Raw genomic sequence first — 25587 nt, forward strand, 5'->3', positions numbered from 1 at the left:
CCCCCACAAGGGTATTGGTTGGAACTGGTGCCTCTGGTAGGAGGTAAATGCCTTGGGAAAGGTGGCTTTGAACCCCCCCCCCTATTGCTGGACCTACAAAGAATCCTGATGGAGAAGGCGTCTGGAGGACTCCTATTGCCTTCACGGTGTCTGGGCCTATTTTCATCTTTGACAGCATCTGGTCAACCTGGGGTCCAAAGAGGTGTTTCCAACTAAGGAGATGCTGTTCTACCTCTGGTTTGAAACCAGAGATACACAGTTAGGCAGGTCATCGAATCATGACATTAGAGTTAATGCCCTTTGCAGCAGTGTCATCCGTCCATTGAAGCTCTGTGGCTTGGCTGAAGTCGATGTCTGTGCTGGAGGAGAAGCCTGCGTCGAGTGTGTGTCCGGCGAGGTGGGTGGGGGTGGACACCAGCTGCTTGAGTCCAAGATTGGCGAAGTTGTCGAGCAGGGTGCTGGTGTTGCGGTCGTTGTTGTTCTCCAGATGGAAGTTGAGGTCCCCCAGGAGGATGTAGTCAGCGGAGGGGAGGGCATGCGGGCTGACGAAGTCGGCGATGTCCTCGCTGAATTGGGTGCGTGGTCCCGGGGGTCGGTAGATCAGGGTGCCTCTGAGGGTGGTGTTCGGGTTGGTGTGGATCTGGAAATGCAGGTGTTCGGCGCTGGTCAGGGTGTTGTCGGTGCTGGTCGTGAGACGGATGGTGTTCCTGTGGATGATGGCGATGCCTCCTCCCATCTGGTTGGCGTTGCGGTCCCTCCGGACGATCTTGTAGCCCTCTGGGATGGCGATGGCGATGTCGGGAGCTGAAGAGGCGTTCATCCAGGTCTCCGTGAGGAAGGCAACGTCAGGGGCTGTGGCGTCTAGGAGGTTCCAGAGTTCGATGGCGTGTCTGTTGACGGAGCGGGTGTTGAGCAGGATGCACTTGAGGTGGGTGCTGCTGGTGTTCGACTTGGCGGGTGCTGGTGCGAGGCAGGTCCGGATGCAGGTGAATTTGCAGGCGTGGCAGCTGAAAGGTCCATGGGTGCGTCGTGGTGTGGCTTGCTGGCATTCTGGGAGTCGGCCGGTGTTGCGTGCGATGAGGGTGGCGGCAGAGTACGTCAGGCGGGTAGGTCGGGGTCTTCGTGGGCCAGGGGTCCTGGCGCTGGTCGCGATCCGGTCGCGGACGGGCGCAGACGGGCTTACCTTTGGCGCGCCTTCGGCGCACAATCGGCGCACCCGCTGCGCGTGACCGCTGCACGTTCGCACGGTCTCCATATAAGGCGAAGTGCGCGGGTGGGCGGAGCAGCTGGGAGGCGGGAGGGTACAGAAGAGAAAAAGGGGCGGGGTAATCGGCGGTGGCGGGAAGCGGGGAGGGAGAGCGGAGGGCGGCGAGGTAGGCGGGCAAACAGGAAGGAAAACGTCAGCAAAACACCACAAATTTACAAGGAAACAAGCACAAATTTAAGGCAAAACAAGAAAAAAGCAGTCAAAAGCGCGGACCACGCCGCTCGGAGGAGGGGGCGTGGTCAGCGGCAGCGAGGCAAACAACGAGGCAGTGTAGGCAGGGCAACTTAGTGGTATGATGTGATATCAGGGGGCAAAGGTTTTGTGGGGTAGATGTCTGGATGTGTGTCTGCATGTGGGTCGATGTAATCGTCCCATGGGACGTCCCTTGTCTGCGGGTCAAAGGGTACTTCATATGGATCCAGGGGCCACCTTTTTCTTTGTGATTGAGGAATATATAGTGGAGGAGGTGGAGGAAAACGTGGAGGAGGTGGTGCAGGGCATCAAGGTGGTGCTGCGCTATTGCCCCTGACCCGATGTTTCCTGAGATTAGATGCAGCACGGGGTTCCACTGCACGTTCCTCCTTAAAGGTGAGTTTGCGTTTACAGGATGGAAAGCCCTGTTATTTTGGAAGCTGCCTTGTAAAAATTAGGGTAGATGGTAAGGCACTGTTGTTTGATGTCTATCTCCTCCTGGAGCTGAAGCAGGATGTACTGTTCCTGGTCCTATGATCCTGCAGACAACGCAATTTGAATGCCAAATATTTTGATGCTGATGAAAGCTTTTAGACGTCATTTGTCGAGTGGTTCTTCAGAGCCGAAACAGAATTCTGTGCCAGCTTTGAAGGCAATGTCGGCACCCAGGACTGGGTCTGGAGGGGCTGTTTTGATGCTGGTGGTTGGCTCTGACTCTGCTCGGAGGCCTTTGTTTCGTGCAGACCAGGGCGTTATGGCAGTGGCGACTGGAATTTAGAATGTGGACTTGGATGCTTGATGTCCAATTCTCATGAGGTGGTGCTTGGCCTGTCGATGTGGAGATGGAGTGTGGTACTCACAGTCTATGTTCTCTGCTGAACGAAAGGAAGTTCCTCCACCGTGTCAGAGTGTGAGCTTGGTGCCGGACTGAAGAAGATAGCCTTAAATCTGTGACTCCCCTTTCAACATCCTGGTCTCCGAAGAAATAAGGAGCATCGTCTTCCATGGTAAGCAGAGTTAGGCACCAATCTCGACGTTAATTGAGTGTCTTTTTGATGACGCGAGTTGCAGATCTGATGATGATGATCCGACCTGGGATATTTTGAATAGCACTGTGGTCAATACCAGAAAGGGGTTCATTTCATTACAAAGTTTGCATTCTTGGTGAAAGGCAGCAAGAAGAAGGTTTCAAAAGGCGGCAAATGTCCCAAGGGAGGTGCAGGATGTATCTCAAATGGTGAAGTCAAGTGATGAGCTAAAGCTGCAGAAGATTGATTCAAGTGGATAGGGATGGCAGAACCAGGAGCTACTCGTGCTGGACAGTGAAGGATGTCAAGGAGGAGCTCAGTGGATGCACGTCCAAACCAGACCGCAGAAAGAAACAGTCCAGCAATGAAAAACAAGTTTCACAAGATAAAACCGAACACCAGATGGCAGGTGTTTGCACAGCATGTGTATCTACAGCTACACATGCCACGCACATATATATCTCCTTCCGTCCCCCCATGGCATATATGGAGCAATCGTGTCAGAGGTTGTCATAATCATAAATAACAAAGGCCAAATGGTTTGTAAATACCAGAACCCAGAGACATCAATATAGGACCACGCTACACATTGGACTAGATTACGTATTTTTCTTATTACATGTTTATTTTGGGGTAGTTAGATTGAAAAAGCTATTTTCTTCAAAATGTAGGTAACAAAGGACACTCGCTGGAATGTGAATGCTTAAGTTTCGTTTACATTTGACGAATAATGCAAATGCTACTTACCAGTATGCATCTGTTCTTGGCATGTAGGGCTGCTGACATTCATATCTGTGCATAGATCGCCGCCTAGTGTTGGGTACGGATGATTGCACATTGTTGTCCTGGAAGAGTCTTCGAAGTATCACGAGATAGGTGGCTCCTCCCCTGGACTACAGTGCGCATGGGCATCGCCTCCCTCCCCAGATTGTTTTTAGCCATTGGCAGAGATGGAGTGAAGTATGTGAGTGATGACCATGCTATGAGCATATATATATAGGAATACTGCAGCTGCTACAGGCGCCGGGGAGGAGGGTGGGCGATATGAATGTCAGCAGCCCTACATGCCAAGAACAGATGCATACTGGTAAGTAGCATTTGCAGTTCGAGGCATGTGGGCTGCTGAATTCATATCTGTGCATAGAATACATAGCAGTCCCTCCATTAGCGGCGGCCGCCCGTGCCAGCTGCAGCAGTCTGAAAAAGTGTTTTGAGAACAGCCTGACCAACAGCTGCCTGCTGTTTGGAGTGCACGTCTACACAGTAATGTTTAGTAAAGGTATGTGTGGTAGACCATGTGGCTGCTCTACAAATATCTTCTAAGGGAATGTTACCTAGGAAAGCCATAGAGGCCCCCAACTTTCTGGTGGAGTGGGCTCTTGGTGGGATAGTGAGAGTGCGTTTAGCCTTAGCATAACAGATATGAATGCATTTCACGATCCACCTAGCGATCCCAGCTTTGGAGATAGCGTTTCCCTTGTGGTGTGAGGCAAAAGCAACGAAAAGCTGCTTGGTTTTGCGAAAATCTTTTGTTCTGTCGACGTAGTACATCATGGCTCTTTTAACGTCAAGGGTGTGGAGCATCCGCTCCGCCAGCGACTCTGGGTTTTGGAAAAACACTGGCAACTCAATTGTCTGGTTCATATGGAATTGAGATACAACCTTGGGTAAGAATTTAGGGTTAGTGCGTAGTACAACCCTGTTAGCATGTACTTGGAAGAAAGGTTCTTGGATGGTGAGCACCTGCAACTCGCTAACCCTCCGTAGCGATGTAATTGCTACTAAGAAAGCAACCTTCCAAGTCAGAAACTGAAGCTCACAAGAGTGCAGTGGCTCAAAGGGAGGACCCATCAGTCGTGTAAGAACCACATTGAGGTTCCATTCTGGAGCTGGTGGGGTCCTTGGTGGAATGACTCTTTTGAGTCCTTCCAGAAAAGCCTTGATAGCAGGGACCTTAAAAAGGGACAGGTGTTGCCTATTCTGGAGGTATGCTGCCATAGCAGACAAGTGAATGCGGATGGAAGAGTACGCCAAATTGCATTGATACAGGTGGAACAGGTAACAAATGATGTTCTGTATGGAAGCATCTAGCGGGTCAATATCGTGGTTTACACAGTAAATGACAAACCTCTTCCATTTAGCCGCATAACAAGCTCTAGTAGTGGGCTTCCTTGCCTCCCGAATGATGTCCATGCAATCGGGGGGAAGATTGAGGTAGCCAAACTCTAAGACTTCAGGAGCCAGATCGCCAGGTTGAGCTGTTGCGGATCTGGGTGCTGAATGTCGCCATGGCTCTGCGTCAGAAGGCTGGGAGTGAGATGAAGCCTTTGATGCGGTACCACGGACAGTTCCAGAAACGTGGTGTACCATGGTTGGCGAGCCCACGTTGGAGCAACCAGGATGAGAGTCATCGAGTGCTGCCTGAGCTTGCGTGCCACCAGCGGTATCAGAGGTGCTGGGGGAAAAGCGTACGCAAATCTGCCTGACTAGTTCATCCAAATCGCATTGCCCTGTGATTGCGGGTGTGGGAACCTGGCGGCGAAGCTTTGGCATTTTGCGTTCTCCTTTGTGGCGAACAGGTCTATCTCTGGATGACCCCACTTTTGGAAGTACGGTTGGAGTACTGATGGATGTATCTCCCACTCGTGCATTTGATGGCTGTGTCTGCTGAGCAGGTCCGCCATCTGGTTGTCTTTGCCTGGGAGATGCTCTGCCATGAGGAAGATGTTCCTCTGAATGGCCCACTTCCACATGCTCTGAGCCAGATGAGACAGCTGCGGAGAGTGTGTTCCTCCCTGCTTCTGAATGTAGTACATGGCTGTCATGTTGTCCGTCCGGATCAACACGACCTTGTTGCACAGGTGTACTTTGAATGCCTTCAAGGCCAAGAAGATTGGCATCAGTTCCAATACATTGATGTGCATCTTCCATTGCTGTAGTGTCCATAGTCCCTGCACTGTGTAGTGGAGTACATGAGCTCCCCATCCCTGGAGAGAGGAGTCCGTTGTCAGGATAATCTGTGGCACAGGCTCTTGGAACGGTTGGCCCTTGCAAAGGTTTTGTGGATTCCACCAATGCAGAGAGTTGTACGCCCGACCGCTCACCAACACTAGGTCTGTTAGTTGCCCATGAGCCTGAGTCCACTGACGTGCTAGGCACTCCTGAAGCGGACGCATATGTAGTCTCGCGTGCGGGACAATGGAGATGCAGGAGGCCATCATGCCTATCAACTGCATGAACACTTTCGCTGGAAGCGAGTGTTGAGGCCTGAATCGTTGGATCAGCGTTTGGATACTGGCGATTCTCACTGAATTCGGCTGCGCAGTGGCTGCCAGAGTGTTTATCGTTGCGCCCAGATACTGCCGTACATGGGCGGGCTGGAGATGGGATTTTGGGTAGTTCAGAGAGAATCCCAGATCGTGCAGGAGATGAATGGTGCGGGACACGTGGTCGGCGCACTGCTGTTCTGTTTTTGCCTGAATGAGCCAGTCGTCCAGATAAGGATAGACGTGGACGTTTTGGCGTCGTAGATGCGCCGCCACAGTCGCCAGGCACTTTGTAAAGACTCTTGGCGCTGTGGTGACCCCGAACGGCAGAACCCTGAACTGGTAGTGCTGGTTTTGAATCGTGAACCTGAGATACTTCCTGTGGGAAGGATGCAGGGGGATATGAAAGTATGCATCCTTTAGATCCAACGTAGCCAGGAAGTCCCTCTGTTGAAGCAGAGGGAGTACCTGCTGTAACGTGAGCATATGGAAGTGCTCCGAGAGAATATACCAGTTGAGGGGCCTGAGGTCCAGGATGGGCCTGAGGGATCAGTCCTTTTTGGGGATCAGAAAATACAGGGAGTAAACCCCTGTTCCCCTTTCTTGCAGTGGGACGAGCTCTATTGCCCCTTTTTGCAGCATGACTTGAACTTCCTGCTACAACAAGTGCAAGTGCTCGCCGGACATAGGACGGCTTCCTGGAGGTATGTTTGGTGGAGTGGAAGTAAGTTCCAGACAGTAACCGTACTGGATAAGAGACTTGACCCACCTGTCCGTGGTGATGGATTTCCATGCGGGCAGGAACTGCTGGAGTCTCCCCCCGACCGGTGTTGTGTGGTCGGGGGGCAGTGACAAGACGTCACTGCTTGTTGGCGGTGGTGGACCTAGAGCTGTTGTTTCCACGTCCCCTGCCTTTGATGTTGTTGCCTCTGTAGCCACCTCTACCCTTGTTGGTGTATGAGGTTTGGGTATTGCTTTTATAATACTGTGTGGACTGCGATGCCTGACCCCTTGAGGTGCCTCTGGTATTGGAGCGGCGAAAGGAACCACCCCGAAACTGCTGGGACTGGAGGGGCCCCCATAGACTTAGCAGTGTCGGTGTCTTTCTTCATTTTTTCTAGGGTCGCATCCACCTCGGGGCCGAACAGGTGGTCAGGATTAACTGTTTGGTTCAGGATGGTTGTCTGTATATCCGGTTTGAAACCGGATATCCTAAGCCATGCATGTCTTCTCAGCAACACACTAGTGTTGATTGCCCTGGAGGCTGTATCAGCCACGTCCAGCGCACATTTGATGGAAGCGTTTGTGATCAGCTTTCCTTCCTGAATTAACATTTCCCCTGCCTCCTTGTACTGGTCAGGCAAGTGCTGGAGCAGTGTTTCTAGGGTGTCGTAATGAGCCCTTTCGTAGCGTGCAAGTAGGGCCTGCGTGTTTGAGATTCGCCAAATATTAGCTGCCTGCGCAGCGATCCGTTTCCCTGAGGCCTCAAATATTTTCGACTCTTTGTCTGGGGGAGGAGCGTCACCAGTGGTCTGTGAGTTCGCCCTCTTGCGTGCGTTGGATACAACCAAAAAGTCCAGTGGCAAGTGTCCCTTGATGTATGTTGGATCCGAGGGCGCTGCCTTATATTTTTTGTCAATGCGAGGATTGATGACACCCGCCCGAGTGGGCTCCTTGAAGACCTCCGTCGCGTGCTTTAGCACTCCCTTGAGCATTGGCAATGTCTTGACTGACTTTTCAGCCACTGAGAAAGTAAGTGTCAAACAAAAAGTCCACATCCACAGGATCCGAATGCAGCTCGACATCATGGTTAGCTGCAGCTCTCTCAATCAAAGCGTTGAAGGCTGCCGAGTCCTCCGTCGGTGAGGTCTTTGCCGCAAAGAGCTGCGGTTCCTGACCCGACTGCGGGTCCTCTGGGTCGCCTCCGGCAGACCAAGGTTCATGTTCCTCCTCCGGATCCGAGTACGCCGGATAGTTGTACTCGACCTCCTCGTCATCACCATCCCCTGCGTTGGAACGCGCTGGCGAATGTTCTAAGGCTTGTGGAGGTGCAGGCTCTCTAGGGGCCGAAGTACCCGCAGAGTCCTTCTTGTTTTTGAGAGGAATACGAAAATGTTCTAACACCGGCTCCGTGGTGATTTTCCTTTTGAGGAGAGACAGTTTCCCTGTATTGGCGTCGATGATGACCTCCCGACGCTCCTCCTCTGCAAGTGGCTGGAGCCGAGGCTTCGACACCACCAATGACGCCTTGGGCGTCGGCACCTCCTTCGAGGGCACGCCTGCCCCATACCTCGGAGCGAAAGCCTTCGGCGTCGACTTCGGCGGCAGGGTAAAGCGGATAGGCGTTTGCGCCTTTGTCGGCTTCGGTGTGTGCTTCGGCACCACATCCTCTGGTTCGGGAACCACAGCGTCCTTCCGAATCCGTTGCAGGGACTCCGCGACCTTTTTCGTTAAGGCTGGAGAGCGCTTTACCGGCTCGAGCGACCTCCCCGAGTCGGGTCGGCGAGAGGCACCGTCTTCGGAGCCGACACATCGCGTTCCTTGTCCTCGACGGCCGGAGCCGGCGAAGCCAGAGCTGTGGAATCGCCTTGACGCTTCTTCGAAGCTTTCTTCGGGTCATCGACCCCGACCATCTTCGGCGCCGACGCGGCCGCGTCGGTCGACTACGCCTTCGGCGTCGACCCCGAGGCCCTCGGGTCGGCCATCTTGGCGGGGCTCTTCAAGTCGGCCATTTTGAATTTCTTAGAAATCGATGCCTCCAGAGCCTTCTGTCCCACCAGTGCAGCTTTCACTTTCGGTTTCGAAACCGGAGGTGTGGATCCCAATGGCTTCACTTTCGTTTTCGTTAACGGGAGTGGTGCATCAGAAATGTCCGTGGCCGGGCCCGGAGGCGGGGCTGCTGGACTAGTAACGAGGTCTTGGGTAAGGCCCGAAGGCGATCCCTCGACCTGGGCCGCATGAAGGGGGTTGACCCCTGAGTCAGTCTGGGGATGCTCTTCCTCCGAGCTATCCCCCACGGTGGCAATGGCCCCATCGTCGTCCCCTACCTCGTCGCCGGCTTCGTCAAACTCCTCGTCTCCCGCGTCGTAGGCATCCCCCTCGGACGCGGGGCTAGAGTCCGAAACCTGTAGGACGTCGTCGTCTTCAACAAAGTCCTCGAAGATGTTGTCCGGCGGGGGCGCCGGGGGTGCCGATAACTGGGCCTGGAGTCTAGCGGCCCGACGAATCTTGAGAGTCTTCTTACACCGGAACTTCGAGCAGGCCATACACATGGCCTCATCATGGTCCGGTGACAAACATTTGTTGCACACGGGGTGCACATCGAGGTGTGAATACTTTGAGGTGCACACCGGGCACCTTTTGAACGGAGTTCGTTCCATGTCTGGAGCGTCGAGTAGGCCCGTCCGCTCCGTGAGCACGCGGATGGGTAGCAAGAGTTCGGAGGTGAGAAACAGACAAACGATACCGACGCCCAGCCTAAAGACCTTTTGGTCTCGAGTTAAAAAAGTTAACAACTATCGATTCCGACAGAGGGAACCGAAACACATCCGAACCCAATGGCGGAAAAAAACAATCTGGGGAGGGAGGCGATGCCCATGCGCACTGTAGTCCAGGGGAGGAGCCACCTATCTCGTGATACTTCGAAGACTCTTCCAGGACAACAATGTGCAATCATCCGGACCAAACACTAGGCGGCGATCTATGCACAGATATGAATTCAGCAGCCCACATGCCTCGAACTGGTAAACAAACAGTGGGCAATGGTAATATTCGTGGATTTCTGAGATTCTGTGGCTGCAGTGTTTTCTGCATCATTATGAATTTACTGCACTCCCCACACAAGCTGCAAAATTGGCAGATTTCATAAAAAACATTGCATCTCAAAGGAATGATTTCTGCCAGCGAATGTGTTAATTAGCATTTTTGCTGCATAATTTGGTCCTCCATGCCACAGAATTCTAGTGGCCCCCAAAATGTTAATGCTCTGAAAACTGATTTGTGCAATAAAAAAACATAACAGACACACATACCTATATACATATACACACACACACACACACACATATATATATATACATACATACACATACATATCAATCATATCCGCTCATGAATCATGCCCGCCACTCTGCTCTGAAATGGCGACTAATAGCATATATTTTATATATATACATAGATATATACACAGACACAATTGGCAGTGGAAATAAACTGTAACATATGTATCAGTTGCTTCCCATTCCAAAAAAAAAGATCCCCAATTACATATTTCTAAAACTTCAAAATAGGGGTAGAGACTTACCAAACACAGATTATAATAATTGATGACAGATTTATTTGATGTTACAGAAAGCAAAAATAGTTAATCTGCGCTAAAGAGTTACTAGTATGTTAAATTTAGTCATAACTTTAGGGGAATTAGTTATATATGGTTTTCATTGGCAATTTAGAATTCCTCCTCATGCTCTTATTTATTATGTCATCTATTGACATTATTTGTCATTAGGAACAGTTGTTTGTATAGGATTTACAATATTCTACTACATTTGTAAAATGTTACAATACACCAAATAGTTCAGTGACTTAAGGCAGTGGCAAGCCTGAATATTGCAACCCCTAACCTTGGCAAAAGTGAATTCCCTGCTAAGGCCTTGTGGTGCAATCAGAGGTGTGGAGGTGAGCTATTTATAGCCCCGCTTGGCAAATATTTGTGATTGCTACAGGTTTATTTGGGCTGAGTCCGATTTAAAAAAAAACATTTTAAGCACATTTTATCAATATTGGAATTTATCCTAATCTTGCAAGCACAATTCTGTAGACAGGACAAACTGAGTGATACGTGACTGTTTTCATTTCCTATGTATTACTGTAAGAGAAACAGAACGTACATACTGCTTTACAACTGTTGGCTATGAGACTAGCAGTCTTCTTAAAGGTTTTTTCGAGGTAGTGTGCAAATCTCTCATTCTCGTCTTCTTTTGAGCCAAGTTGAAGAAATTCACCTAAAAGAAAGATTTAACTGCTTTATTTAGGCTATTATAATTATCATGCTTAACAATCTGTTAGGAAAAAATCATTGTAACAGTAGCAAATTAAGTTACACACAGAGTAAACTCACCCTAATGAAACATTAGGTCATTGCATTTGTTATGAACAATTCTTGAAATCTTAGGCAAGATGATAACTACAATGCACCTACAGAGAATCGCTCACAATCCTCAAAAGATAGAGTTGCGTGTGGTTGGGGTGACCGATCTTGCCCTGCTGCTGCATGAGATGGTCCAGCCTGAAGCAGATAGCTCTATGAGGGTTGAGAACCAGGTTTGTCTGGCCTACATGGAAGACACAAATGAAGGTGAGAGATGTTTGTTGTAGCTTCTTTAACACAAAAGGAATAAGAGGAGAAGAAACGTAGAGAAATATCCTTGACCAGTTCACATATCAGGCATTGCCTATGGACTGTCGGTGTGGAAACCTGGAGGTGAAGTTTTGAGATTGTGCATCTTCACAAGTAGCAAACACTTCTATTTGCAGGAAACACTAGCACTGGAAGTAGGCAAGGATTTGTGGAGGGAGTTTCCCCTTGTGGACTTGATGTGACCTGCTGAGCAGGACCCAAAAGTCTTTGTCCACTTCCGGTAGATACTCCACTAGAAAACGTATTTGATGGCGCCAGTGCTGAAAGCTGTGGCGACTGAGTACTGCAATGTTTCAGTAGGTAGTATATGGCGGTAATGTCTATTTTTATCAATACTACCTTTCTCTGAGTGTTCTGGGAGGAGGATTGGACAGCAGGATAAATGGTGAGATGTTCGAGGTAGTTGGTGTGAAACCCCTGTTGCTAGAGTGACCAGGGACTCTGAACTGTTATGATGTGGAGGAGTGACTCTGAACCAAAGAAACATGCATCTGTGGTGATGGTCTTGCCAAAGAAAGATGCAACCGTGGTGATGGTCTCTAGTGGAATGGGGTCCATGAAGGGTCTGCCCTGTAACCAATTGTTGCTGTTCATCAACTGCAAAGAGTGAGGGGTTCTTGCCTTCACCAACATTAGATCCTGTAGATGACCCCGAGCGTGGGACCATTGTGCTGGAAGCAATTCCCGTATGTGATCTGGCGCGGGGAACTATGGCAATGTAAGAAGTCATCATTCCTAAAAAGCGCATTACTATTCTGACTGAGAGACGACAATTTAGCGAAAAAAGAGGCAGTAGTTGCTGGAAAGCAGGGTTGGATTAAGTCAAGCCTGTGATGAGATTGAGGATTGACCGAGAAAGACCCTAATTTAGATGGGCTGAAGATGGGACTTGGTAGTAGTTATTGTAAATCTCAAGCTGTGGAGCAGGGAGATGACAGCTTAAGTGCGAGCTAGGCACTGCTTCCTGCACCTGCTCTTGGTTAACCAATTAAAATGGTTACTTACCAGTAGGAGTAGTTTTACATTGCAGCCAGAGCTATCTGGATTCATATACTGTGCATTTATTCCATCATCTAGTGGTTAGGAATCATGTTTTGTCCTGTTTTTTGTGTGGAGTCAAACATCATTTGGTGATAAGACCATCCGTTTTGAGATGTCAGCGGCACCCTGGAAGTTCATGTGCGTTGCCACCAGTTTAGATTCTTTTTTTGTTCTTTCTTCTCTTCCATTCTTTTCTTTCTTTTTCATCCTTTTCCTTTTTTGCTCTGTTCTCTTCAGTTTGCTCCCCCCCCCCCCCCATTTCCGGGGAGGTAAGAGGGTCGCATGTTAATTCCAGAAAACTCTTCAGGCTGCAAAACTACTCGTACTTTCAAGTAACCATTTCGTTTTGCAGGAGGAATCCTCTTCTGGGTTCAGATGCTGTTGTGCATCTTATTACGTAGTGTTGTTTGTTTCTCTGGGAAGGATGGGTTGAAATGTGAGTGAATTGGCAAACAGGTGTCGTAGTACTTTTTGACCCACCTGTGCTTGTGTTTTGAAATGGATGTCCATACAGTAATGTTTCATGAAGGTGTGTGGGGACGCCTAGATTCTAGCCATGCAGATGACGGCAAGTGGTATGTTTGCCAGAAACGCCAGGGTTGCTGCATCTTCCTGTTCAAGTGCACCCTGGGGCGTGTGGCTAAGGACTTCCCCACCTCTACATAGCATATTCTGATAGTTTCCACTATCCATTTTACAGTCATTCCCTTGGTTACTGGTCTACCGCTGCTCCCCTGGCAAAGTAGCCGTAGAGCTGGTCCCACCTTTCGGATTGCTTTGGTCTCCAAGTTGGTAGCACATGAGTGCTCTTAGCACATCCAAGGTATGAAGTGCCCTCTCTGCATGAGACTTTGAGTCCTGAAAAAAAAGGCTGACAGATACTCTTGTTGACATGGAAAGGCGGTACCACCTTTGGTAGGAACTGTGGGTTTGTTCTCAGGCCAACCTTGTCCATGTGGATTTGTGGTTCTAGGATTGTCAGTGCTTGTACTCGCTAGCCCTACTGAGTGACGGGATAACTATTAGCAACGTTGTCTTTAGGGTTAGGAACTTCAATCCCATCTTGGGCATTTGTTCAAACTGTTCTGCCATGAGTTCTGTATTCATATGCCACATGGGGGCTGGTGCTGCTCTTGGTGGCGGCACTGTTTGATCCTTCCAGGAATCTTTTTATTATTGGTAGTGTGACAAAGCTGTTCCTGCTTGTTCTTGTGATGTAAGCGTCTATGGAGGTCAGGAGGACCTTTAGTTATGTGCACTGTTCCCAATAAGGCGCGTGCCCGTGCAGACTTCTCTACACCTGAGCGCACAGTGCCATGTGTGGAGCGCGCACAGACGGCACATCCCGCGAGAGTATTTGTGCCACCGCCTTTAAAAGGCACACGGCGCGAAAAACAGGCACCAGATTGCAGAGGACGGCAGCGAAAGGAGCGGAGGTAAGGTGGCCACTTGCTGGACTTTTGTTTTTGCCGTGTGTGCTTTTGGATTGCCACGAAGCACATGCACTGTTTGTTTGCTGCATTGTTTTATTAGTAAAGCGAGGCTGCGGGGGAGATTGTGTGCATTTATTTAAGTATTCATTGTAGGAGAGTAGGGTCTGCAATCCTATGATCACCCAGATTTTTTGCTTTTGTTTCACTGGTTTACGACTTTCTCTGGCTGTGGGTCTGCTAATCAGACCCACAGCTTAGCTGTTCTCTCACTAAATTGACATGTGTACCTTAGGTGCATTATCCAATTGGGACTGGGCCACCTTATCAGACCCTGTAACTCAGGGCATAGGTGTACCCAGGGCCTACCAGGGGCTGAAGCATGTATTATGCCACCGCTGGACGGCCATCTAAATCTGACACAACTGGCTGCACGACAGCTGGGGCAAGGTGGTGTAATCACCCTTTGCTTTAGATATAGTATACCTATATCTAACCCTAAAAATGGACACACAGATTCCTATCAGTCACTCCTATGGCAGGCCTTGACAATCCTGAAGGCAGAGTGCTTGGAATCGTGTGAAATGGTGCTCCGGCATGAGCTGAGCCCGTTTGCAGCTTGCGGAACCAAGTCCTAATAGCTGTTCCATGATAACGCATACCATATACTCTTAAGTGCATTATAATCCTCGCGGTTAAATGCTATCTCTGGTATCGCTTTATCAAAACATGTCGAGTAAGGTGTCATACGAATTGGAATACTAACCCCTCGCCAATTCTGGCGACTGGGTTAGCATTCCACCCTTCTAGAGGGACACAACATGTATGTAACTGTGAACCCCGGTTAAAGTTAACTCAAGCCTCAGCTCCACAAAATGGATGCTGCCACCACAGACACGAGTCTGACCTCCTGCTGCTGGGAGTCCTTCCAGCGAGGAGAGCTTGGACAAAGGGTTTCCTGTCAGGGGCGGTGCTAGCACCATCCCAGACAGGGTTTTGTGTATCCTGGGTAGGCAGGGCTTTACAGGAAGGTGACTGCAGAGTGGCACCCCGGTGCTCACTACGCATCTGCCGGCTAGAACCAGTTCCAGGGGCACACCAGACCCTGGCCTGGGGAAAGTCCGGCATGGGAGAGGGTTGTAACCACCCCCCTTCCTGGTCCCACCCCTAGGGCAGGTCCTAGTCGCGTACCTACCCCTTTCTTTAGGATAAAGGCAGGAGCGGGGACCCTTCCAAATTAGATGATCTTTGAATCAAGAAACTACTTTCTACGAAAGGAACTCTCGACTTCTTCTCAAGATTTCTCCCTTGTGACTAAGGAGTAGTCACCCTGCATCCGCAGGCACCATCTAAGAACTCTGCGGTTTGCTGCACGTCCTTCCTCAGGAATCTGACCGACCAGCACGACGAGACCCGGCTTCCCTGGCACCTCTGACCTCTACAGCTAAGCTGAGAACCGCAGGTGCGACGAGACCTCGAGGGACCGGCCATCATCAGAACTGCACGACTTCTATCCAGCACGACCGCCGAGGGATCCTCTGGTGAGTGCTTTGGGGTCCGAGAAGCCCCGACCCTGAGCAGCTCCAGCACCAAAGTCCAGCCTCCCAGCATCCACGAGATCTGCGTGGGGCCCTTCTGCTTTTTGCTGCTCACCGCATTGTTTGGCTACTAGCCCGCTGGCTTGTGGCCTTCCTAACGACGCCCGACGACATCACCGCTGCTGGTCTGGTTGCTCCAGACTGGCCCTTGCTCCCTTCCAAAAGAGGAGCACCCCGGACCCTCCTGGTCCACTCCAGACGCCATTTTAGGTCCACTGCGTGGGCTTGAATTTGCCAAGACTTGTTGCCCCAATCCTGGGTCCAGCGACGTCGACAGCATCATCCATCATGGGACAGCTCGCACCTCCATCCTGGTCGCCGACAACGCCTCCTGGTCCGTGAGACTGCAGAGCACAGCATCGCCCACTCACCTAGTCGAGACGACTACCATCCGGTGCCCTCCTGGTGCCATCTGACTACACTACACGAACTTGGTCCCCTCTGCTTTCAGGTGTCATCTGTCTTCGATCCAGGCTTGGATCACTCGAACAATCTTCACTGGTCGCCTGCCAGCAACTTCTTTCTTCAGGCTCCTGGTTCGTCTACGAGGATTCCCGACGTCTTTTGAGACCTATGCAGCTGCAGCCCCTGGGCTAGGTAACTTCGGCATTTCGGTGCCCCAGCATAGCCTCACTATCCAAGGGTCAGGATCCACTGTCGTTTTCGATCTACCTTATCGGGTTCGCCCGAGAACACTAACTTTGCCTTTACTAGCTCCCATAGACTTTGTCCCGCATCCCGCGTGAGAGTGCACACTCTGCACCCGAGTCCCCTAGGCCTCCTACTAGTAATCTGAAGGTTCAGTAACGTAGTCCTAGCGATTCCAAAGCCTATTCGTCCAGTACTTACCTGCTAGTAATTTCGCATTCCACTTCCATAGTATATGGTTTTCCGTGCCCCTCGGGCATTTGTGTAAATTGTGCAACTTAAAGTATTTTCGTAAGAGTTTTGTTGTGTGCTTAGTACCCTGTCCTCATAAAGAGTACAGGGCTGTTGTGATCTAAATAAATACACTGTTTATTTTCATAACACTTGTGTGGTGTCCTTTCACTTGGTGTTCAAGGGGTATATGTGATGGTATAACAGCTGGCTTAACACGCCCTCTAGAGTTTAGCCCGAAGACTGCTCGTATCCACGCTACTAGGATAGCTGGTCTATAGGGTTGACTTACAACCAATCATCAATAAGGGTTGTTTGGACTGATACATAGTGATCACTAGAATAGTGAGCACTGCATATCAGGCCAACTTCTCACATTCATGATTCATGTTAATTGCAGCCCCTTCACAAGCTGCGATTAACATGCATACTTAAATAAAAGCGCACAATCTCCCTCGCCGCCTCGCTTTACTAACAAAACAATACAGCAAGTTTAAAAATCGGCGTGTGTTTTTTAGACTAATCTGCCTTGTTTGCAGACTTCCTGTTTTGTTTTGTTAGTAACGCGAGGCTGCAGGACAGATTAAGTGCTTTTGATTAAGTATCCATGTTAATCACAGCTCGTGAAGGGGCTGCAATTAACATGGATACTTAAATAAAAGCACACAATCTCCCCCGAAGCCTTGCTTTACTACCAAAACAATACAGCAAGTTTGTAAACAAGGCAGATTAACCTAGAAATACATGCAGTGTTTTTAAACTTGCTGTATTGTTTTGTTAGTAAAGCGAGACTGCAGGGGAGATTGTGTGCTTTTATTTAAGTATGCATGTTAATTGCAGCCCCTTCACGAGCTGCAATAAGTATGCATACTTAAATAAAAGCACACAATCTCCCCCGCAGCCTTGCTTTACTAATAAAACAATACAGCAAGACCAGGGTCGGCTTTAGCACTGGTGGCACCCTGTGCGACAATGTTAGTTGGCGCCCCCCCAATGACCACCGCCACCATGGATTCTCTCACCAGCACCCTTTAACAGTGACCATGCGCAGTGGCGGACAGCTGCTGTTGTGAGCTATGCGCATAGTCCCGTATGTTCAGTGGTTCTTAACCCCTTCGATGCGCATGACGAGCTCAGCTCGTCATGCGGCACAGTGGAGCTGTGCTGATGACGAGCTGAGCTTGTCATGAAGAATGGAAATGAGCCCAATGCAGCACAGGAGGGGAAAATGCACAGCAGCGATGTGGTTAAATAGCGTTCATTACACAGAGAGCGCCTGTGTTTGGAGACGCATTGGCAAAGACTCTAGTTTACCTATAAATGAGCCACAACGCTCTGATGTGTTCATGTAACATCCATCAAAACACTGTTATATGTGTCCGAATACAGAAAGGGCTGAGAGGTGAAAAAAAACAAATAAACGGAGGGCCCTGCACTACCTGGTAGGTGTGCATAACACACAAATGTGTTTCTGTTAATACACATAATGCCAGGGAAGTAGAGTAGAAAATAAAGTTAAAAGTAAAAAGACAGTGGGGGCGCTGCCCTCTGACTGAAGGTGGTGTCGGGTGAAGACAAACCACAAAGGTGAGCCACTGTGATGTATACTAGTGCCCCCAGTGGGTGACCGTACTATTCCAGTTGTGGCTGCTCCACTTAATCCAAGGCAGATACATAGGGATAAGTGTAGGCATAGGCACCCCTGACTAAATTGATTCCACAGAATGTCGTCGTTCAGTCCAGCTGTATTGGTCCCTAAGCGAAACACCCAGCGTTGCTTCTTCTCAAAAAAGCCATTCTCTGTAGGCAGCTGTTCTATTACTGTCCATTTTAGGTCATTTACTGTGGGTGTTTCAGACAAAAAATGGGACGCCATTTTTGTCTTGTTCTTCTTACACCTGATGTTGCTTTTGTGTTCTCCAATCCTCATCTTGACTGGTCTTGTGGTCATGCCAATGTATGCAAGGCCGCACGGGCATGTGACCATGTACAAAACATTCTGGCGGTTACAGGTGGTGAATTTCTTCAGTTCCCAATCGCTTCCATTGCAGAATTTTAGTCTACTTTTCTTTGTTAGGTGACAGCTGCTACAGGGGTGGTGTCCCTGGACCCATTGCACTGTGGTTTGCTCAGGTTGGCTAGTTCGTGGTCGGGTATGGATCAAGATGTCTCTCAGGTTTCTCCCCCTCTTGTGAGTGAGTAGAGATTTTCCAGGTTCAGATCGCCACACACAAGGGTCCTCCAGAGTCTATTCACGATTTTTGAAATCTCGTTGGAGTGAGTATTGTAGGTGGTTACACAGATTGATTTCTTTTTAGGTTCTTTTTGTACCTTATCCTCCAGGAGGGCATCCCTGTTGTTGTTTCAAGGCCTTTTCATGGCCCTGCTTATGACCAGTGTTGGATATTTATGGTTCTCCAGCTTCTTCTGGAGATCCACTGCTTGGATCTTGTAATCACTCAGGCTGGAGCGTTCTGTCTCAGGCGGAGGAACTGGTCGTAGGGGAGGTTATCACGTAGGTGATGTGGGTGGAGACTGTTGTATCTCAGTAGGCAGTTCTTTGATGTGGGCTTAAAGTGAGTCGTTGCCTTTAGTAGCCCCCCTTCCGGGTAGATGTTGAGATCCAGGAATACCATCTCCTCACGCGATGCGTAGCTGGTGAATTTAAGCAACAGATTCTGTGCGTTCAGCCATACCATAAATTCTTCAACGGATTGAAGGTCACCTTCCCAGATGTCCAACACATCGTCTATGTAGCGCCTGTAGGTTTTTATGTTCTGTCGGTATGGGTTACTTTGGTGCAGGATTTTGTGATCCTCCAGATGGTGCACATAGAGCCCGGCGAAACTGGGAGCAACAGTGCTCCCCATGCTTTAAAAACATAACAAACTTGCAAATACGGCACCCCAGGAAGCCAGCACCCGGTGCGGTGGCACCGGTTGCCCCACCCTAGATCCGGCCCGGAGCAAGACAGACAAGGCAGCCACGCAGTGTTTTTTAAACTTGCTGTAGAATTGTGTTACTAAAGGGCACTTCAAAGGTAGTACTTCTATGTGCTCTTAATGGAGGCCTTGCAATATGGCCACAGGGATTGGGATTGCTGGGATTGCTGGATCTGCTGCCTCATGAAAGCGTATCTAAGTCAGAATGAGACGGGATCTTAGAACAATCTGTTTCTTTTCCATCCACCAAGTAACGCGGATTTGAAAGATTGTTTGTGAGACAATTCACTCGTATTTTTCTCTGTGATATTGCATCAAGAAGGCAGGACACAGTGTGGGATCAGAGTTACAGGAAGTCTCTAAAAGTTCCAGGGCCCAGCCTCTCCACTCTTTCTTTTTATTCCAATAACTGCCTATTGCTATTGGTGATGCTGGTTGGAGGACAGTTCAGATTTGGGGTTTACCGATGCGGGGCAATCACTCCTGTTGGGTTAGGATGTGGGGTACCCTTTCATATTGTAGGATAGTTCAGGGCACCAGTGTAGGTGGGAGAAGAGAGGAGGCATTTAGTAGGGTTTTATGAGGTGCACAATGTGTCAGCCATCACAGCTCAAAGCAAAAGGCACACAATCACCCCGCAGCAACGATCAATTTAGAAAGAAAAAGTGTGAGCATGTTTACAACACGGCGTGTGCTTTTTAGGTTAATCTGCCTTGTTTGCAGACTTGTAAAGTAAAAAAAAAAATAACAGCAGGAGACTTTGAGAACTGGGCTCCATGCGGCCATGTGATTCAGTTCCCTATCTGCAAGGACTGAGAGCACTTGGAGACCAGCTAAATGTAAATCACATAGACTCTAAAAACACAGGGGCATTTCCATAATACAGTTTCCTCCCATGCAGTCAATACCCAAGCACTGTAATTGGCTGCAGCAGTGCCATTGAGGGGACATTCAAGCTTGTCTCTTACAAATATGCTCTTTCCTTACCCACTCGGTGGTAGTCTGTATTGCATAAAAGGATTGCATCTTCTGAATATGCTTTAATCCATAAACTAAACCCTGAGGTGTAACGTGAATTTCTTTAAGGTAGCCTAACGGAATGCTCAGTGCTAACCATGGGCCCTTCCCAGCCACTTTCACTGCTGTTGTTGTTCTCTACCCCTGCAAGTTTTTTCTTCCCTGCCCCCTTGCACCAAGGTTTTACATTTCTGCCACCTTCTGATCTGTGACTGCACTACTTCCCTACCCCCTTGTAGCAATGTTGACCATTACGGTCATCTCCTGTTCTGTCACTGAACTTAGTCCCTGCCTACCTGCAGCAATGTGTCGTTTTCCTGCCAGCTTTCACTTTTTAGCTGAAAGCCTTTCACTGTCTGGTTTGCTAAAGACATTTTGGAGACATTCAGAAAGCTGACATACAAATGCATTCTGCCCGTTGCTTACCGTTGGCTTGGGGTTTGTAACTCACATTGTCATGCTTTCTATTTGCTGTCTTTATTTGCTTTAGGCTGTCCAGCTTGAGTTTGTCTCTCCTGTTCTCCAAACTTTGATTACTTTATTCTTCCACAAACTCACTTTCTGTAAACAGGCCTTTACATCTTGGTCTTATCTTGTCACATTTGTGGTGCATTCAAAGACTGCGGTCAAATGTCAAGCTCTCGCTTCAGAGGGGCTTGGTGTTTACTTTTCTTTCTCTAACTTCCAAGTGAGAGAATGTATGTGACAATCCTGCTGAGCATCCATGTAAGAGGAGAGGGTGTAGGATTTTATTTTCTAGCACATACAAACATTAACTGTGCTGATTTTTCAAAATAGATTAATATCAGTACAAATGAAGCAATTTTTTTTAAAATTCTAAACGGTGCTAGAAACATATTTGAATTTGATAAACCACAAATACAATAGGTGATGACTTATTCACACATTATTGTTTGTGTGGAGTTTTACCCCATTTTAGTATAATTGGAATGCTCATTTCAATTGAAAATGTGTGGTCTCTAATGGTAGTGCGCTACCACACCATGCATACTCCACTTTATACCACTCCACTTCGCTCTATGCCCTTCCACTCAGACACGCCACTCCATTCTACACCACTCCACTGTACAACATGCTACTCCACACCAAGGCACTCCACAACATGCCATGACCCTCCACTCCCCTCCACAATACTTACACCACACTACTCTACTCCACCCCAATCTATTACAATCCAATGCACCCTATCACCCCACTCCACACCAATCTACCTAACCCCACTTTACATTGCATGCACATTACACAGAGACACTGAATCATAGTGTGCAAATCAATGTATAGGAAATATTACATCAGACAGAGGACTACAAGTTGTAGAAGTCAAAAGGCATCCATTCTGGATGACAGTATAGTTTAAAAGTTCTTGGTCTGAAAAAGCACACACTGAGAATTTAAAATGAAACATCATGGCTTTAATAATAAGAATTGATTTGTACCCAAGTTAAACCTTTTTGCAGCATAAGGATAATGAAAGACTGGAGGGAAAATTCATGATGCTCTAATCTATAACTTGTAGTTTGCATGCAGCTCTTTGATAGTTAATTGCTCAATTTTCTATATTAGGATTTAAACTTATAAACTGCAAGTAACAAAAGGGGCTCTCTGGCAGAAGCGGTAAGAAATGCGTTACTTACCTGTAACAGCAGTTATCCAGTATTGGTGTCTTTCATAGATTCACATGCCTGAATCATTCCCCGTCGCCGAGACGGGAGCCTCCGGTACATAAAAAAGTAATGTCCTAAGGACATACATAGAGAATATAGGCCGAAGGGCCTCCCCTTTGGGGCCTTTCCACGTCCTTATGTAAAAAGGACCGAACTCTCATCGTTAGCCAATCAGCTCCGACCTCCCTCTAGAACCTTCCCGGGAGGAGCCTCAGTCCCTCAGATTTTCGTACGCACCCAGATAGGGTGTCGCAATGCAGACATAGAGGTACGTGAGTCCTTACCGGGGAGGCGGGAGGGTTGCATGTGAATCTATGAAAGACACCAATACTGGATAACTGCTGTTACAGGTAAGTAACGCATTTCTTAACCAGTATTTGGGTGTCTTTCATAGATTCACATGCCTGAATCAGAGTAGCCAGCAGTTATACATGCATAGTGGTAAAGCACATTCTCACAACCAGCGGGCCTGCATAAATTACAGACAACGTGAGAAAAACATAGCAATATACAGTCATGCATATAGCAGAACAAAGCCATGAAGAATGTGCATACCTGGATGGCGGGACGAGGTAAGGCTCACCTTATTGGAAGAGATGGCGCAGCACCGCTTGTCCCACTGCAGCGTCCTTCTGCAGTTCGATGTCCAGGCAGTAGTGCCTGGAAAAGGTGTGCGGGGACTTCCAGGTCGCCGCTCGGCAGATGTCCAGGATCGTCACTCCAGCGAAGAGCGCCGCTGACGTTGACATCGCTCTGGTAGAGTGGGCAGCCACTCGGTCCGTCAAAGGCCGTCCGGCCTGATCATGGCAGAAAGCAATCGCTGAAGAAATCCAGCGGGAGATGCTCTGTTTTGTCAAGGGCAAACCCATGCGCGGGTTGCTGTAGGCTACAAAGAGTTGAGAAGACTTCCTGACCTCTTTGGTCCTGTCCAAGTAGAATTTGAGACACCTTTTAAGGTCCAAGGAATGCAGCGCCCTTTCTGCCGCTGTGGAAGGGTTCGCAAAAAATGACTTGAGTACAATTGGTTCGTTCAGATGAAAGTCTGACGGCACTTTAGGAATGAATTTAGGGTTGGGCCTGAGTACCACTCGGTCGTGCCTGAATTGGAGATACGGTTCCTGAATAGACAGCGCTTGAAGTTCGCTGACTCGTCTGGCCGACGTCAGGGCGAGCAGGAGTGCCGTCTTCCATGAGAGATGTTTGAGAGTGGCCCGGTGTATGGGCTCGAAAGGGTGTTTCATTAGTTGGTTGAGTACCAAGTTCAATTGCCAGGTCGGAGGGACTTTCCGAGGCCTCGGAAAGGATCTGTAGAGCCCTTTCAGAAATTGCTTTATCAGTCGACTGGACCATAGGGAAGGTCCAGATGAGGTCCTGGTGAATCTAGAAATCGCAGCCAGATGAACCTTAATGGAGGCGTGAGCCAGCCCCGATTGAGCCAGGTGGAGGAGGTATGGTAGCAACTGTACTGGGGTGACCCGGAGAGGGTGTAAGCCTTGTTCCGAACACCACAAGCAGAACCTCTTCCACTTCAGCGAGTAGGTCTTGTTCGTGCTGCCCGCTCTCGCTTTGGCTAGTACGGCCCTGCAGTCCTGCGGGATCTCTAGGTCTCCGAACTCTCGGTGCTCAGGAGCCAGGCCGATAATTTGAGCGATTGGAGGTTCGGGTGGTGTACCTGGCCTCCGGACATCGTTAAGAGGTTCGGGTGTTGTCGCAGGTGAATCGGGGGCTTGATGGAAAGGCGAAGCAGGTCCGAGAACCAGTGTTGTCTCGGCCAGTACGGAGCAATCAGGATCAGGGTGCACGGCTCCGTCTTCATCTTCCGGAGGAGCCTCGGTATCATCGGGAACGGAGGAAAAGCGTACGCAAACACGCTGAACCAGCCGATGGAAAAAGCATTTCCCAGCGACCCCCGTTGGGGATGCCAGCTTGCGTAGCTTGGGCATTTTGCGTTCCCTGCCGTCGCGAAGAGATCGATCTTCGGGGTCCCCCATTGCGAGAAGACGTGGGCCACCGTGTCGCCGTTCAGCTCCCATTCGTGGGAGAGAGAGGTCTGTCTGCTGAGGGCGTCCGCGATGGTGTTGTCCTTCCCGGGAACGTACTCCGCTTTGAGGGAGAGCCCGTGTGCCACCAACCAGTTCCAGATTTTTTGCGATTCTCTTGAGAGAGAGAGAGATCGCGTTCCCCCCTGTTTGTTCAGGTAGTGCATCGTCGTGGTGTTGTCCGTTTTGACGAGCACCGGGGAAGTTCCGATACGTGGCAGGAATGCCTGCAGAGCCAGATACACTGCCCTCAGTTCCAAGAGGTTGATGTGTAGTTGTTTCTCTTGGGCGTCCCATTTGCCGCTGACTCGAAGGTCCAACAGAACCGCGCCCCAGCCTTCCAGTGAGGCATCTGTCGTGATGACCAGAGGTGCCGGCGGCAGGAGGAACTGCAAGCCGGCCGTCAGGTGTGTCCGGTTCCTCCACCACAGAAGGGCCTTTGTGATGGCCGGTGTGATTGTGATGATGTCCTCGAAGGAGCCGGAACTCTGTTTCCATTGTCTCGCCAGCGCCTCCTGCAGGGGACGCATGCGGAGCCTGCAGTGTGGTATGAGGAGAATGCAGGAGGACATCATCCCTAGCAAGGAGGTGAATGTCCGGACTTTGATGCGAGGCTTCTTGGCCACAGCCGCGGCCAGAGACAGTATTTTGTTGGTCCTGTCCTCCGAGGGGAAAGCCTTTGCGCGCTTCGTGTCCAAGGTAGCCCCCAGGAAGGTGATCCTCGTTGATGGAGTAGTGCAGGATTTTTTGAGGTTGATCGTTAGACCCAGCTGTTGAAAGAGCGCTGCAGGCGTTGGAGGAAGCAGTCGCGCCCTCCGGGGAAGGCGCCTTCACCAGCCAGTCGTCCAGGTAGGGGAATACCTGGTGACCCCTTTGTCGCAGGAAGGCTGCCACCGGTGCCAAGCACTTCGTGAAGATACGTGGTGCAGATTTGAGGCCGAATGGCAAGACCTTGAACTGGTAATGTCTGCCTGCTATTTCGAACCGTAGGTACCTCCTGTGCCGTATGAGGATGGGGATATGGTAGTAGGCGTCCTGTAAGTCCAGGGAGACCATCGAGTCTCCTCTTTCCAGCGCCCCCAGGATCTCCTGGATTGTGACCATCCGGAAGGATTGACTCCGCAGGAAGGCGTTGAGCGCCCGGAGGTCTAAGATCGGCCTCCATTTGTCCCCTTTCTGCTGGACTAGGAAGAAGTGGGAATAAAAACCCTTCCCCTTCTGGGACTCTGGGACTTTTTCGATGGCTCCTTTGACCAACATGGCGGATACTTCCTTGAGAAGGAGGTGCAGGCGTTTGTGAGCACGCTTCAGCGGAGGAGTGTTGGGAGGGGAGTTGACCATTTCGAGGGAATGTCCAAATTGAATTATTTGTAGTACCCACCGATCCGTAGTGATTTTTCGCCAATTTTGGAGGAAGTGGGTCAGTTTTCCCCCAATTCGAAAGGATTGAGATGGTGGTGGGACTGGCTGGAGTAAATGGTCACTGGCGGCCGCCAGTGCCCTTCTTGGCGGATTTGCCTCTGAAGGACGACCTCCCATAGGACGACTGTCGGGTCTGTTGTTTGTGCTGGGGCTGGTTCCTGTTGCCGTAAGAGTAGGACGACCGATTTTGGTAGGAACCTCTGTAGGAGTACTGACCTCTGGAGCGGCCCCCCCGAAAGGACTGGGTCCGGGACTGGAGGGAGCCCAGAGCCCTCGCCGTATCGGTATCTTTCTTGATAGCCTGGAGTGCTTCGTCTATCTTCTCCCCAAAGAGAAATTGACCATCGAACGGCATGTCCAGC

At 49.6% G+C, this 25587-nt stretch overlaps 1 protein-coding gene across 1 annotated transcript in view; it reads right to left on the reverse strand.

Moving 5' to 3' along the window:
* The window catches only part of PDSS1 (decaprenyl diphosphate synthase subunit 1), a 266914-nt gene that overhangs the window by 81904 nt on the left and 159423 nt on the right, over nt 1-25587 (reverse strand). The window contains exon 7 of the mRNA XM_086941653.1: nt 10647-10756. Within this exon, the coding sequence (XP_086797779.1) occupies nt 10647-10756 (110 nt within the window). The remainder of the gene's footprint in view (nt 1-10646; nt 10757-25587) is intronic.

The sequence above is a fragment of the Lissotriton vulgaris genome, chromosome 10 (genome assembly GCF_964263255.1).
Source record: "Lissotriton vulgaris chromosome 10, aLisVul1.2, whole genome shotgun sequence".
In the NCBI taxonomy this organism is placed as follows: domain Eukaryota; kingdom Metazoa; phylum Chordata; class Amphibia; order Caudata; family Salamandridae; genus Lissotriton; species Lissotriton vulgaris.